At 44.3% G+C, this 14868-nt stretch overlaps 2 protein-coding genes across 2 annotated transcripts in view; one reads left to right on the top strand and one right to left on the bottom strand.

Moving 5' to 3' along the window:
* The window catches only part of NPR3 (natriuretic peptide receptor 3), a 166904-nt gene extending 157115 nt beyond the window's left edge, over positions 1 to 9789 (bottom strand). Inside the window, exon 1 of the mRNA XM_083155023.1 lies at positions 9711 to 9789. The gene's annotated coding sequence lies outside the window, so the exon portion shown is untranslated. The remainder of the gene's footprint in view (positions 1 to 9710) is intronic.
* A 224-nt stretch (positions 9790 to 10013) lies between these two features.
* Positions 10014 to 14868, top strand: part of TARS1 (threonyl-tRNA synthetase 1) — a 50254-nt gene continuing 45399 nt past the window's right edge. Inside the window, exons 1-2 of the mRNA XM_083155015.1 lie at positions 10014 to 10170; positions 14102 to 14182. Of these exons, the coding sequence (XP_083011141.1) occupies positions 10123 to 10170; positions 14102 to 14182 (129 nt within the window). The 5' untranslated portion in view covers positions 10014 to 10122. The remainder of the gene's footprint in view (positions 10171 to 14101; positions 14183 to 14868) is intronic.

Genomic DNA, 14868 nt, shown 5'->3' with positions numbered 1-14868 from the left:
CTACATATGACCCACTTGCAATTTCTTTTGACTAACAATGATTTGGGCAGAAAATGGGCACAAAAATAGGCATGGGTCCCAGAATCATCATTTTGAATAAGTAGCTGGTGTTCTGCAAGGGTTAAACAGCATTGGTCAACAAATATTACACTGAAAACCCGCACTAGGGGGTCACTTACATATCAACCACTTGCCATTTCTTTTGACCAACAAGGATTTGGGCAGAAATAGGGCAGTAAAGTGGAAATGGGTCCCAGAATCATCATTTTGAATAAGTAGCTGGTGTCCTGCAAGGGTTAAACAGTGTTGGTCAAAACATATTACACTTGAAACCCACACAGGGGGGTTGCCTACATATGACCCACTTGCAATTTCTTTTGACAAACAATGATTTGGGCAGAAAATGGGCACAAAAATGGGCATGGGTCCCAGAATCATCATTTTGAATAAGTAGCTGGTGTTCTGCAAGGGTTAAACAGCGTTGGTCAAAAAATATTACACTGGAAACCCGCACAGGGGGGTCACTTACATATGACCCACTTGCCATTTCTTTTGACCAACAAGGATTGGGGCAGAAATAGGGCAGTAAAGTGGGCATAGGTCCCAGATGTCATCATTTTGAATAAGTAGCTGGTGTCCTGCAAGGGTTAAAAAGCGTTGGTCAAAAAATGTTACACTGGAAACCCGCACAGGGGGGTCACTTACATATGACCCACTTGCCATTTCTTTTGACCAACAAGGATTTGGGCAGAAATAGGGCAGTAAAGTGGGCATGGGTCCCAGAATCATGATTTTGAATAAGTAGCTGGTGTCCTGCAAGGGTTAAACAGCGTTGGTCAAAAAATATTACACTGGAAACCCGCACAGGGGGGTCACTTACCTATGACCCACTTGCCATTTCTTTTGACCAACAAGGATTTGGGCAGTAATAGGGCAGTAAAGTGGGCATGGGTCACAGATGTCATTATTTTGAATAAGTAGCTGGTGTCCTGCAAGGGTTAAACAGCGTTGGTCAAAAAATGTTACACTTGGAATCCACACAGGGGGGTCAGATACATATGACCCACTTGCCATTTCTTTTGACCAACAAGGATTTGGGCAGAAATAGGGCAGTAAAGTGGGCATAGGTCCCAGATGTCATCATTTTGAATAAGTAGCTGGTGTCCTGCAAGGGTTAAACAGTGTTGGTCAAAACATATTACACTTGAAACCCACACAGGGGGGTTGCCTACATATGACCCACTTGCAATTTCTTTTGACCAACAATGATTTGGGCAGAAAATGGGCACAAAAATGGGCATGGGTCCCAGAATCATCATTTTGAATAAGTAGCTGGTGTCCTGCAAGGGTTAAACAGCGTTGGTCAACAAATATTACACTGGAAACCCGCACAGGGGGGTCACTTACATATCACCCACTTGCCATTTCTTTTGACCAACAAGGATTTGGGCAGAAATAGGGCAGTAAAGTGGGCATAGGTCCCAGATGTCATCATTATGAATAAGTAGCTGGTGTCCTGCAAGGGTTAAACAGCGTTGGTCAAAAAATTTTACACTTGGAATCCACACAGGGGGGTCAGATACATATGACCCACTTGCCATTTCTTTTGACCAACAAGGATTTGGGCAGAAATAGGGCAGTAAAGTGGGCATGGGTCCCAGAATCATGATTTTCAATAAGTAGCTGGTGTCCTGCAAGGGTTAAACAGCGTTGGTCAAAAAATATTACACTGGAATCCCACACAGGGGGGTAACTTACATATGACCCACTTGCCATTTCTTTTTACCAACAAGGATTTGGGCAGTAATAGGGCAGTAAAGTGGGCATAGGTCACAGATGTCATTATTTTGAATAAGTAGCTGGTGTCCTGCAAGGGTTAAACAGTGTTGGTCAAAACATATTACACATGAAACCCACACAGGGGGGTTGCCTACATATGACCCACTTGCAATTTCTTTTGACCAACAATGATTTGGGCAGAAAATGGGCACAAAAATGGGCATGGGTCCCAGAATCATCATTTTGAATAAGTAGCTGGTGTTCTGCAAGGGTTAAACAGCGTTGGTCAACAAATATTACACTGAAAACCCGCACTAGGGGGGTCACTTACATATGACCCACTTGCCATTTCTTTTGACCAACAAGGATTTGGGCAGAAATAGGGCACTAAAGTGGGCATGGATTTCAGAATCATCATTTTGAATAAGTAGCTGGTGTTCTGCAAGGGTTAAACAGCGTTGGTCAAAAAATCTTACACTTGGAATCCACACAGGGGGGTCAGATACATATGATCCACTTGCCATTCTTTTTGACCAACAAGGATTTGGGCAGAAATAGGGCAGTAAAGTGGGCATAGGTCCCAGATGTCATCATTTTGAATAAGTAGCTGGTGTCCTGCAAGGGTTAAACAGCGTTGGTCAGAACATATTATACTTGAAACCCACACAGGGAGGTTGCCTACATATGACCCACTTGCAATTTCTTTTGACTAACAATGATTTGGGCAGAAAATGGGCACAAAAATAGGCATGGGTCCCAGAATCATCATTTTGAATAAGTAGCTGGTGTTCTGCAAGGGTTAAACAGCATTGGTCAACAAATATTACACTGAAAACCCGCACTAGGGGGTCACTTACATATCAACCACTTGCCATTTCTTTTGACCAACAAGGATTTGGGCAGAAATAGGGCAGTAAAGTGGAAATGGGTCCCAGAATCATCATTTTGAATAAGTAGCTGGTGTCCTGCAAGGGTTAAACAGTGTTGGTCAAAACATATTACACTTGAAACCCACACAGGGGGGTTGCCTACATATGACCCACTTGCAATTTCTTTTGACAAACAATGATTTGGGCAGAAAATGGGCACAAAAATGGGCATGGGTCCCAGAATCATCATTTTGAATAAGTAGCTGGTGTTCTGCAAGGGTTAAACAGCGTTGGTCAAAAAATATTACACTGGAAACCCGCACAGGGGGGTCACTTACATATGACCCACTTGCCATTTCTTTTGACCAACAAGGATTGGGGCAGAAATAGGGCAGTAAAGTGGGCATAGGTCCCAGATGTCATCATTTTGAATAAGTAGCTGGTGTCCTGCAAGGGTTAAAAAGCGTTGGTCAAAAAATGTTACACTGGAAACCCGCACAGGGGGGTCACTTACATATGACCCACTTGCCATTTCTTTTGACCAACAAGGATTTGGGCAGAAATAGGGCAGTAAAGTGGGCATGGGTCCCAGAATCATGATTTTGAATAAGTAGCTGGTGTCCTGCAAGGGTTAAACAGCGTTGGTCAAAAAATATTACACTGGAAACCCGCACAAGGGGGTCACTTACATATGACCCACTTGCCATTTCTTTTGACCAACAAGGATTGGGGCAGAAATAGGGCAGTAAAGTGGGCATAGGTCCCAGATGTCATCATTTTGAATAAGTAGCTGGTGTCCTGCAAGGGTTAAAAAGCGTTGGTCAAAAAATGTTACACTGGAAACCCGCACAGGGGGGTCAGATACATATGACCCACTTGCCATTTCTTTTGACCAACAAGGATTTGGGCAGAAATAGGGCAGTAAAGTGGGCATAGGTCCCAGATGTCATCATTTTGAATAAGTAGCTGGTGTCCTGCAAGGGTTAAACAGCGTTGGTCAGAACATATTATACTTGAAACCCACACAGGGAGGTTGCCTACATATGACCCACTTGCAATTTCTTTTGACTAACAATGATTTGGGCAGAAAATGGGCACAAAAATAGGCATGGGTCCCAGAATCATCATTTTGAATAAGTAGCTGGTGTTCTGCAAGGGTTAAACAGCATTGGTCAACAAATATTACACTGAAAACCCGCACTAGGGGGTCACTTACATATCAACCACTTGCCATTTCTTTTGACCAACAAGGATTTGGGCAGAAATAGGGCAGTAAAGTGGAAATGGGTCCCAGAATCATCATTTTGAATAAGTAGCTGGTGTCCTGCAAGGGTTAAACAGAGTTGGTCAAAACATATTACACTTGAAACCCACACAGGGGGGTTGCCTACATATGACCCACTTGCAATTTCTTTTGACAAACAATGATTTGGGCAGAAAATGGGCACAAAAATGGGCATGGGTCCCAGAATCATCATTTTGAATAAGTAGCTGGTGTTCTGCAAGGGTTAAACAGCGTTGGTCAAAAAATATTACACTGGAAACCCGCACAGGGGGGTCACTTACATATGACCCACTTGCCATTTCTTTTGACCAACAAGGATTGGGGCAGAAATAGGGCAGTAAAGTGGGCATAGGTCCCAGATGTCATCATTTTGAATAAGTAGCTGGTGTCCTGCAAGGGTTAAAAAGCGTTGGTCAAAAAATGTTACACTGGAAACCCGCACAGGGGGGTCACTTACATATGACCCACTTGCCATTTCTTTTGACCAACAAGGATTTGGGCAGAAATAGGGCAGTAAAGTGGGCATGGGTCCCAGAATCATGATTTTGAATAAGTAGCTGGTGTCCTGCAAGGGTTAAACAGCGTTGGTCAAAAAATATTACACTGGAAACCCGCACAGGGGGGTCACTTACCTATGACCCACTTGCCATTTCTTTTGACCAACAAGGATTTGGGCAGTAATAGGGCAGTAAAGTGGGCATGGGTCACAGATGTCATTATTTTGAATAAGTAGCTGGTGTCCTGCAAGGGTTAAACAGCGTTGGTCAAAAAATGTTACACTTGGAATCCACACAGGGGGGTCAGATACATATGACCCACTTGCCATTTCTTTTGACCAACAAGGATTTGGGCAGAAATAGGGCAGTAAAGTGGGCATAGGTCCCAGATGTCATCATTTTGAATAAGTAGCTGGTGTCCTGCAAGGGTTAAACAGTGTTGGTCAAAACATATTACACTTGAAACCCACACAGGGGGGTTGCCTACATATGACCCACTTGCACTTTCTTTTGACCAACAATGATTTGGGCAGAAAATGGGCACAAAAATGGGCATGGGTCCCAGAATCATCATTTTGAATAAGTAGCTGGTGTTCTGCAAGGGTTAAACAGCGTTGGTCAACAAATATTACACTGAAAACCCGCACTAGGGGGTCACTTACATATCACCCACTTGCCATTTATTTTGACCAACAAGGATTTGGGCAGAAATAGGGCAGTAAAGTGGGCATGGGTCCCAGATGTCATCATTTTGAATAAGTAGCTGGTGTCCTGCAAGGGTTAAACAGCGTTGCTCAAAAGAAATGGCAAGTGGGTCATATGTAAGTGACCCCCCTGTGCGGGTTTCCAGTGTAATATGTTTTGACCAACGCTGTTTAACCCTTGCAGGACACCAGCTACTTATTCAAAATGATATCTGGGACCCATGCCCATTTTTGTGCCCATTTTCTGCCCAAATCATTGTTGGTCAAAAGAAATTGCTAGTGGGTCTTATGTAGGCAACCCCCCTGTGTGGGTTTCAAGTGTAACATTTTTTGACCAACGCTGTTTAACCCTTGCAGGACACCAGCTACTTATTCAAAATTATGACATCTGGGACCTATGCCCACTTTAGTGTCCTATTTCTGCCCAAATCCTTGTTGGTCAAAAGAAATGGCAAGTGGGTGATATGTAAGTAACCCCCTAGTGCGGGTTTTCAGTGTAATATTTGTTGACCAACGCTGTTTAACCCTTGCAGAACACCAGCTACTTATTCAAAATGATGATTCTGGGACCCATGCCCATTTTTGTGCCCATTTTCTGCCCAAATCATTGTTGGTCAAAAGAAATTGCAAGTGGGTCATATGTAGGCAACCCCCCTGTGTGGGTTTCAAGTGTAATATGTTTTGACCAACACTGTTTAACCCTTGCAGGACACCAGCTACTTATTCAAAATTATGATTCTGGGACCCATGCCCACTTTACTGCCCTATTTCTGCCCAAATCCTTGTTGGTCAAAAGAAATGGCAAGTGGGTCATATGTAAGTGACCCCCCTGTGCGGGTTTCCAGTGCAACATTTTTTGACCAACGCTGTTTAACCCTTGCAGGACACCAGCTACTTATTCAAAATGATGACATCTGGGACCTATACCCACTTTACTGCCCTATGTCTGCCCAAATCCTTGTTGGTCAAAAGAAATGGCAAGTGGGTCATATGTATCTGACCCCCCTGTGTGGATTTCAGGTGTAACATTTTTTGACCAACGCTGTTTGACCCTTGCAGGACACCAGCTACTTATTCAAAATTATGACATCTGGGACCTATGCCCACTTTACTGCCCTATTTCTGCCCAAATACTTGTTGGTCAAAAGAAATGGCAAGTGGGTGATATGTAAGTAACCCCCTAGTGCGGGTTTTCAGTGTAATATTTGTTGACCAACGCTGTTTAACCCTTGCAGAACACCAGCTACTTCTTCAAAATGATGATTCTGGGACCCATGCCCATTTTTGTGCCCATTTTCTGCCCAAATCATTGTTGGTCAACAGAAATTGCAAGTGGGTCATATGTAGGCAACCCCCCTGTGTGGATTTCAAGTGTAATATGTTTTGACCAACACTGTTTAACCCTTGCAGGACACCAGCTACTTATTCAAAATGATGACATCTGGGACATATGCCCACTTTACTGCCCTATTACTGCCCAAATCCTTGTTGGTCAAAAGAAATGGCAAGTGGGTCATATGTAAGTGACCCCCCTGTGCGGGTTTCCAGTGTAATTTTTGTTGACCAACGCTGTTTAACCCTTGCAGAACACCAGCTACTTATTCAAAATGATGATTCTGGGACCCATGCCCACTTTAGTGCCCTATTTCTGCCCAAATCCTTGTTGGTCAAAAGAAATGGCAAGTGGGTGATATGTAAGTGACCCCCCTAGTGCGGGTTTTCAGTGTAATGTTTGTTGACCAACGCTTTTTAACCCTTGCAGAACACCAGCTACTTATTCAAAATGATGATTCTGGGACCCATGCCTATTTTTGTGCCCATTTTCTGCCCAAATCATTGTTGGTCAAAAGAAATTGCAAGTGGGTCATATGTGGGCAACCTCCCTGTGTGGGTTTCAAGTGTAATATGTTTTGACCAATGCTGTTTAACCCTTGCAGGACACCAGCTACTTATTCAAAATGATGACATCTGGGACCTATGCCCACTTTACTGCCTATTTCTGCCAAAATCCTTGTTGGTCAAAAAGAATGGCAAGTGGGTCATATGTATCTGACCCCCCTGTGTGGATTCCAAGTGTAAGATTTTTTGACCAACGCTGTTTAACCCTTGCAGAACACCAGCTACTTATTCAAAATTATGATTCTGGGACCCATGCCCATTTTTGTGCCCATTTTCTGCCCAAATCCTTGTTGGTCAAAAGAAATGGCAAGTGGGTCATATGTATCTGACCCCCCTGTGCGGGTTTCCAGTGTAATATTTGTTGACCAACGCTGTTTAACCCTTGCAGAACACCAGCTACTTATTCAAAATGATGATTCTGGGACCCATGCCCACTTTAGTGCCCTATTTCTGCCCAAATCCTTGTTGGTCAAAAGAAATGGCAAGTGGGTCATATGTATCTGACCCCCCTGTGTGGATTCCAAGTGTAAGATTTTTTGACCAATGCTGTTTAACCCTTGCAGAACACCAGCTACTTATTCAAAATGATGATTCTGGGACCCATGCCCACTTTAGTGCCCTATTTCTGCCCAAATCCTTGTTGGTCAAAAGAAATGGCAAGTGGGTCATATGTATCTGACCCCCCTGTGTGGATTCCAAGTGTAAGATTTTTTGACCAATGCTGTTTAACCCTTGCAGAACACCAGCTACTTATTCAAAATGATGATTCTGGGACCCATGCCCACTTTAGTACCCTATTTCTGCCCAAATCCTTGTTGGTCAAAAGAAATGGCAAGTGGGTGATATGTAAGTGACCCCCTAGTGCGGGTTTTCAGTGTAATATTTGTTGACCAACGCTGTTTAACCCTTGCAGAACACCAGCTACTTATTTAAAATGATGATTCTTGGACCCATGCCCATTTTTGTGCCCATTTTCTGCCCAAATCATTGTTGGTCAAAAGAAATTGCAAGTGGGTCATATGTAGGCAACCCCCCTGTGTGGGTTTCAAGTGTAATATGTTTTGACCAACACTGTTTAACCCTTGCAGGACACCAGCTACTTATTCAAAATAATGACATCTGTGACCCATGCCCACTTTACTGCCCTATTACTGCCCAAATCCTTGTTGGTCAAAAGAAATGGCAAGTGGGTCATATGTAAGTGACCCCCCTGTGCGGGTTTCCAGTGTAATATTTGTTGACCAACGCTGTTTAACCCTTGCAGAACACCAGCTACTTATTCAAAATGATGATTCTGGGACCCGTGCCCACTTTAGTGCCCTATTTCTGCCCAAATCCTTGTTGGTCAAAAGAAATGGCAAGTGGGTGATATGTAAGTGACCCCCTAGTGCGGGTTTTCAGTGTAATATTTGTTGACCAACGCTGTTTAACCCTTGCAGAACACCAGCTACTTATTCAAAATGATGATTCTGGGACCCATGCCCATTTTTGTGCCCATTTTCTGCCCAAATCATTGTTGGTCAACAGAAATTGCAAGTGGGTCATATGTAGGCAACCCCCCTGTGTGGATTTCAAGTGTAATATGTTTTGACCAACACTGTTTAACCCTTGCAGGACACCAGCTACTTATTCAAAATGATGACATCTGGGACATATGCCCACTTTACTGCCCTATTACTGCCCAAATCCTTGTTGGTCAAAAGAAATGGCAAGTGGGTCATATGTAAGTGACCCCCCTGTGCGGGTTTCCAGTGTAATTTTTGTTGACCAACGCTGTTTAACCCTTGCAGAACACCAGCTACTTATTCAAAATGATGATTCTGGGACCCATGCCCACTTTAGTGCCCTATTTCTGCCCAAATCCTTGTTGGTCAAAAGAAATGGCAAGTGGGTGATATGTAAGTGACCCCCCTGTGCGGTTTTCCAGTGTAATATTTGTTGACCAATGCTGTTTAACCCTTGCAGAACACCAGCTACTTATTCAAAATGATGATTCTGGGACCCATGCCCACTTTAGTGCCCTATTTCTACCCAAATCCTTGTTGGTCAAAAGAAATGGCAAGTGGGTCATATGTAATTGACCCCCCTGTGCGGGTTTCCAGTGTAATATTTGTTGACCAACGCTGTTTAACCCTTGCAGAACACCAGCTACTTATTCAAAATGATGATTCTGGGACCCATGCCCACTTTAGTGCCCTATTTCTGCCCAAATCCTTGTTGGTCAAAATAAATGGCAAGTGGGTCATATGTAAGTGACCCCCCTGTGCGGGTTTCCAGTGTAATATGTTTTGACCAACGCTGTTTAACCCTTGCAGGACACCAGCTACTTATTCAAAATGATATCTGGGACCCATGCCCATTTTTGTGCCCATTTTCTGCCCAAATCATTGTTGGTCAAAAGAAATTGCAAGTGGGTCATATGTAAGCAACCCCCCTGTGTTGATTTCTGCAGTGAAATTTGTGGTCCATGATTCATTAACCCATGTAAAAGTGATTGTTCTGAATAAGAAGCTGGAGCTCGAATAAGAAGCTGGAGCTCGAATAAGAAGCTGGCCGAATAAGAAGCCAACTTCAGCCTCGTGGCAGAGCCATACATATCTAAAACTTCTTTAATAAGTGTCAAATACAGATTTTTTTTATTCCTTTTACTGTGCCACAATAGATATGGAGACAAAACCTGAGGTAGAGCTGGGCGAAGACATCATTATCAGGGCAGTGAGACGCTCATCATCATTACGCGTCAGCCATCATTACTCCGGGCACACTGACTGTGACTGAGACGTGATACGCTCCTTACGTACCATACGTCCTACTGACGTCACGGGTCTGCCAGCACATGGCGTGTGCGAAAGCGGACGCGGTCTCTGGACTGTGCGCCTCAACCAAACTTACAATCGCAGCGCTCTGATTGGCTATATCTTGACAAGCCCCTTACTGTGATATAGGCAGTACCAGCACTACGGCAGCCTGTGATTGGTCAGTGTGCTGCTTGTGGGCGCTCTCGTCTGAGCTGTCATGTTAGGCTGTCATTCCTTTACTTGCTGCTGCCGGTTGCATCAGCTGGGTGATCGCTGCTGTGTGTGTCGGGGATGGCTGAGAGCATGTCAGCGCAGATGGAGGATATGAGCTTGAGCAAGGTACGGAGTGGGGAGGCCTAGATCCAGTGTCTGATGGCCTGGGGGTCCCAGTCTGCCCTACCTCCCTGCCTGGGGTCACAGTCTGCCCTGAGCCCTCCCTGCCGGGGTTCCTAGTGTTGTTACAGTGGTCTAATAGCGGGGGGCGGGGGGGCGGCAGCAACAGCAAATGTGGCAGCCTACGTACCCCAATTCCATGATTAGGGGAGAGAGGGGTGATTTTAGGGCTGAGGACTTCATTGTGTTGCACTGGGCACCAAGAGGGGGGGATGTTTCAAATCTTCTAAAGGGCACAAGTCGGGGAATTGCTCATAGCAACCTATAAACTTATAGCTGTCACTAGCACAGTCTACAAATTGACATGTCAAATGTAATTGTTTGCTATAGGCAACACCTCCACTTGTCCCCCTGTAGAAGGTTTGATACATCTACTCTTCATATTTATATGTGTGTGTGTGTAATATATATATATATATATATATATATATATATAATTACACACACGCACTGAATGAATGGTGCCAGAACATTGCTCACCACTTTATGACCCAAACAAGGTATACAAAAATAAAATTGTTTTTGCATCAATTTTCAGTCATCACAGTTGTACAAATATCCAACGCGTTTCGTATCATATCATAGAGACTTCATATTATCTTCCGACTAGGCTGCTTAAGCTGCCTGCGCATAGATGCCATTTATTCACATGTGCATGGCATCTATTCACATTAAGTGGAGAGCTTGGTAGAAGCCCAGTGACGTCGGTGGCACGCCCCAGATACTGACGCTCCTTTCCAAGAGCGCGCCGCACTCATGCAGTAAGGATAGTATTAAACTATTTGATGGATAACCATCGATAGCTTGATCTTACTAGGATGGCTAAAACTATCTCCAATGTGCATAAGCCTACATTGGAAATGTTTTACCCATCATGACTGACAAATGTACATAGTTTACAATGTTTTTATTTACAAAAGACGCACACAGCTAATGATTGAGGTTAGAACTTCTATAAGGTCGAAATAGAAGAACAATTTACTTGGTTGAATAATATTTTCAGAATTTCTCATTAAGGAACCATTGTCCAATGGGGTTGGGATCGTTTAGTCGACCCTTACTAGGTCGACAAGCATTGGGTCGACATGGGTCTAGGACGACATGACATTATGTCGACACTAGCATTAGGTTGACACAGGCTAGGTCGACAGTCAAAAGGTCGACATGGGGTTTTGCACTGTTTTTTTACCCAAATGTCGACACAGTCAAAATGGACACAGTTTGAAGTGCAACGCATCCCATCGCATCGCTCGCTATGCTTCGGGCACACTATTTTATTCTCCCACCATGCCCTAGTGGATGGTAGGGCATGAAATACCGTCTGTCGGCTCAAAAAACAGGGAAAAAACCCCATGTTGACCTTTTTACTGTTGACCTAACGCTAGTGTCGACCTAGATCCATGTTGACCTTGCTGCATGTCGACCTAGTGGTGTTGACCCAATGCTTGTCAACTTGGTTACTGTAGACCTAATGACCGTATCCCATCCAATGGGTGCTGTAAGAAAAAAATTGTAATACGCTAAGGTTCCGTGATTTTAAAAGTTTGGGAACTGCTGCCCTACTTCTATTCTGTGTGTGATAGGGAAGAAGTGCAGAGACCACATTACAGGGGTGGCAGTTGAGGAGTGGGAGGTAAGGTAGATGAGTGGACAATACAGTTTATAAAGCTAGCCCTACACTTGTGCCTCTTCTCCAGATGAGAAGCCAGACGTGATTCCCCTCCTTGAGCCACCTGGGACCTTCCAAGAGGCATGAACGAATACGATATATTGAGTGTAGTGATCCTTGCTGGGCACTGGGATATGGGTGCAGCATGAGGGGGCGGGTCCTAGCCCTCCAACGTCACTTTTGGGGGAGGGCCCGCCTTCAACAGCAGTGCTGGGCTTCCCTCGGTTGCACTAGCGGGGAAACTCCAGAAGGGTAAACTACTTGGGGGGGCCACCTCCTCCTAGGGATCAGAATATGCACTAGACTTATACGCTATACATATCTTACCTTATACTGCACAGCACTATGTTGTATTATCTACCATGCATTGCTGTTATTAATCTGGTATACTATGATGCATACACGGCCACACCCCCTCTGTAGACTGGCCACACCCCTGCATATGGGCCCCTACTACTAACCCCCCCCCCCCCATCGGTGGGCCCTTCATTCCCCAGTCCGACACCGAGTGTAGCTCATTAGGGGCCTATTTTTCATTGGTGATCGTGGGTTTTAGGGGGGTATTCAATCTCCTGCAGCCATCTCCCGATGGGATCCTTTTTTTTTTTAGATGGTTTTGGCTTTCAGGACCAAACCGGAATGGGTAGTAGTAGTTGTTTGCTAATGTTGGAGATGTCAGATGCATTAGACCAGTGGTAGCCAACCCTAGCCCTCGAGAGCTACCAACAGTTCACATTTTCCAGACAACCTAGCTGCTGCACAGCTGCACTCATTAATCACAGTCACATTTTAAAAGATACACAGATGGAGCTAATTAGCTCACTTGTGATTCTGTGAAGAGACCTGCAAAACATGCACTGTTGGTAGCTCTCGAGGACTAGGGTTGGCTACCCCAGCATTAGACTATTTTTTACATACAGTATCAATAGTACTTTTTGTCACGGCTGGGAAAGGAAAAGTCCATCATTAATATAGCTGGGGTGTAGTCAGCTGTTTTACAAGTTGGATGCCACACGCCATGCATGTACTGTCTGCCTTGCAAATTATTTCAATCGACTTTCACTAGAATGAATCTCACAGTAATCTCTTGAAAGAATATGCAAATATGCTTCTAATAAAAAAAGAAAAGTGCTTCTGGAGCGTGACAATGACATGGCCGCTTAGTGAGTCAGGGCCTCACCCATTTGAGTGTTCAAATAATGATGCCGGCTTCTGCTTCAGCTGATGCAGAGGGAGACCTTTCCCATAAGTCATTGCTATATTTGGGGAGGCCTATTGAAATGTATTGTGATGGATGACCTCGATGGTTTTACCTATTGAAGGTGATCCATTTTCTTTGACTGACTGGCCCAGGGGCCAATCAGTATGTGGGGCGGGGCTTCAGGGTTTTCAGGGGCGATGCTATGCTACGTTTCCCCGGCACCTTGGAAAAAAAACATTGGTTTTTCCCCCCCATGCGATAGCAAAATTATTTTAAGTTGGCCATAAAGCATCGAAGATTTAGAATCATAGATGGCCATCCCTATTTAGAATTGAACATGTTTTATTTTTGTCACTTTTGCCTCATTTTTATCCAAGCATAACCTTCCTCCGCTCCAGGGAGAGGGCAGTGACATTTCTGTCATTCCAGCAAGGGCCAGGTTGCTATTCTTGGTATACTATTCAATTATTTTTCTTCCACACATTAGCATTGCATAGGTGTAGTTTTGTCCTATTCACGGAGTCACTGTATTAATTGCTGAGCCATTCCATGTCACTGTTTACATCAGACATGGCTAGCCTGTGGCTCTCTAGCTTTTGTGAAACTACAAGTCCCAGCATGCACTGGCACAGGATTTGCATTCCTTTATAATAAAACTGTGGCAGGGCATGTTGGGAGCTGTAGTTTCATGAAAGCTGCAGAGCCAGTAGTTGGCTGGGTCTAGTTTGATTGCTCCTGTTCTATCCACGCAAAAAGGTTCCCATGTAGTCATCATTTACACAAATAGCTTAAAATCCCAAATCTCCCATATGACCTTTATCCATCTGCACACAACTATACAGGGCAATGTTCAGGGTAGACCCCTTGGGAAACTACATCTCCCAGCATGCCCTGCCAAGGGTTTGCTGTTAGGACGCGCTGCTTCCCACTATGTAATATACAGCTAAGTTACTGTGAATATTGCATCATTATAACTTCTCTTTTCTTACATATTTTTACCTCATCAGCCAAATTCTGAGTCCAGAAAACCCAAGGAGGGAGGCAAAAAGAAGACCAAGGACGGAAGTGGAGATGGAGGGCGTTGTGAGGTGAGGGGTCTGTGTTTAACACCATAACTATAGAGGAGTCCTCGGACACCTAGAGGTTGATTTACCGAAGACAAGTGGTGGCGTTTCCCATAGCAGCCAATCAGATCGTAGCTCTCATTTCTGTATTGCATACTGGAGATTGATAGACAGAATCTGATTGGCTGTTATGAGAAATGCCACCACTTGTCTGTGCAGAAGCTTTAGTCAAGTTACCCCTTATACATAATTCGCCATGTGGTGTGGAATGCCTGGTGCAAGATGAGATGTGACAACTGCTCATATTTGTGTGTGCTACTGAGTCTATACCTAGCACAACTTGACGTAAAAAGAAGCTGCAGCCTCTTAGCCCGTCGTACAACGATTGGATCATACAGACTAATTGGTGGTTGCTCCAAAATAAATGTTACAACCAGGAGCAGATCCAGAGATGAGCTGCAGCATAGTTCAAATAGGGGAGAAACACCAACTGCCAGTGAGTACGTTTAGAGTGGCAGTGGGTGTAGCTTCCCTATTTGAATTTTGAACTGTGCTGCATCCCCTCCACTGGAGCCTGGTTACAACACAAGCAAACCACATAAGGTTATGTCCCTGGCGTAAACCGTGTACAGTACATATGCTCCAGCTTGTTGACCTCCATGCATAGTGTATATGGATTGAAATTCAGTATTTATTGTATGCACTTAGTT

The sequence above is a fragment of the Crinia signifera genome, chromosome 1 (genome assembly GCF_055691185.1).
Source record: "Crinia signifera chromosome 1, ASM5569118v1, whole genome shotgun sequence".
NCBI lineage: Eukaryota > Metazoa > Chordata > Amphibia > Anura > Myobatrachidae > Crinia > Crinia signifera.
Note: the sequence above shows the minus strand (reverse complement) of the source record. Positions and strands in the feature narration are given on the sequence as shown.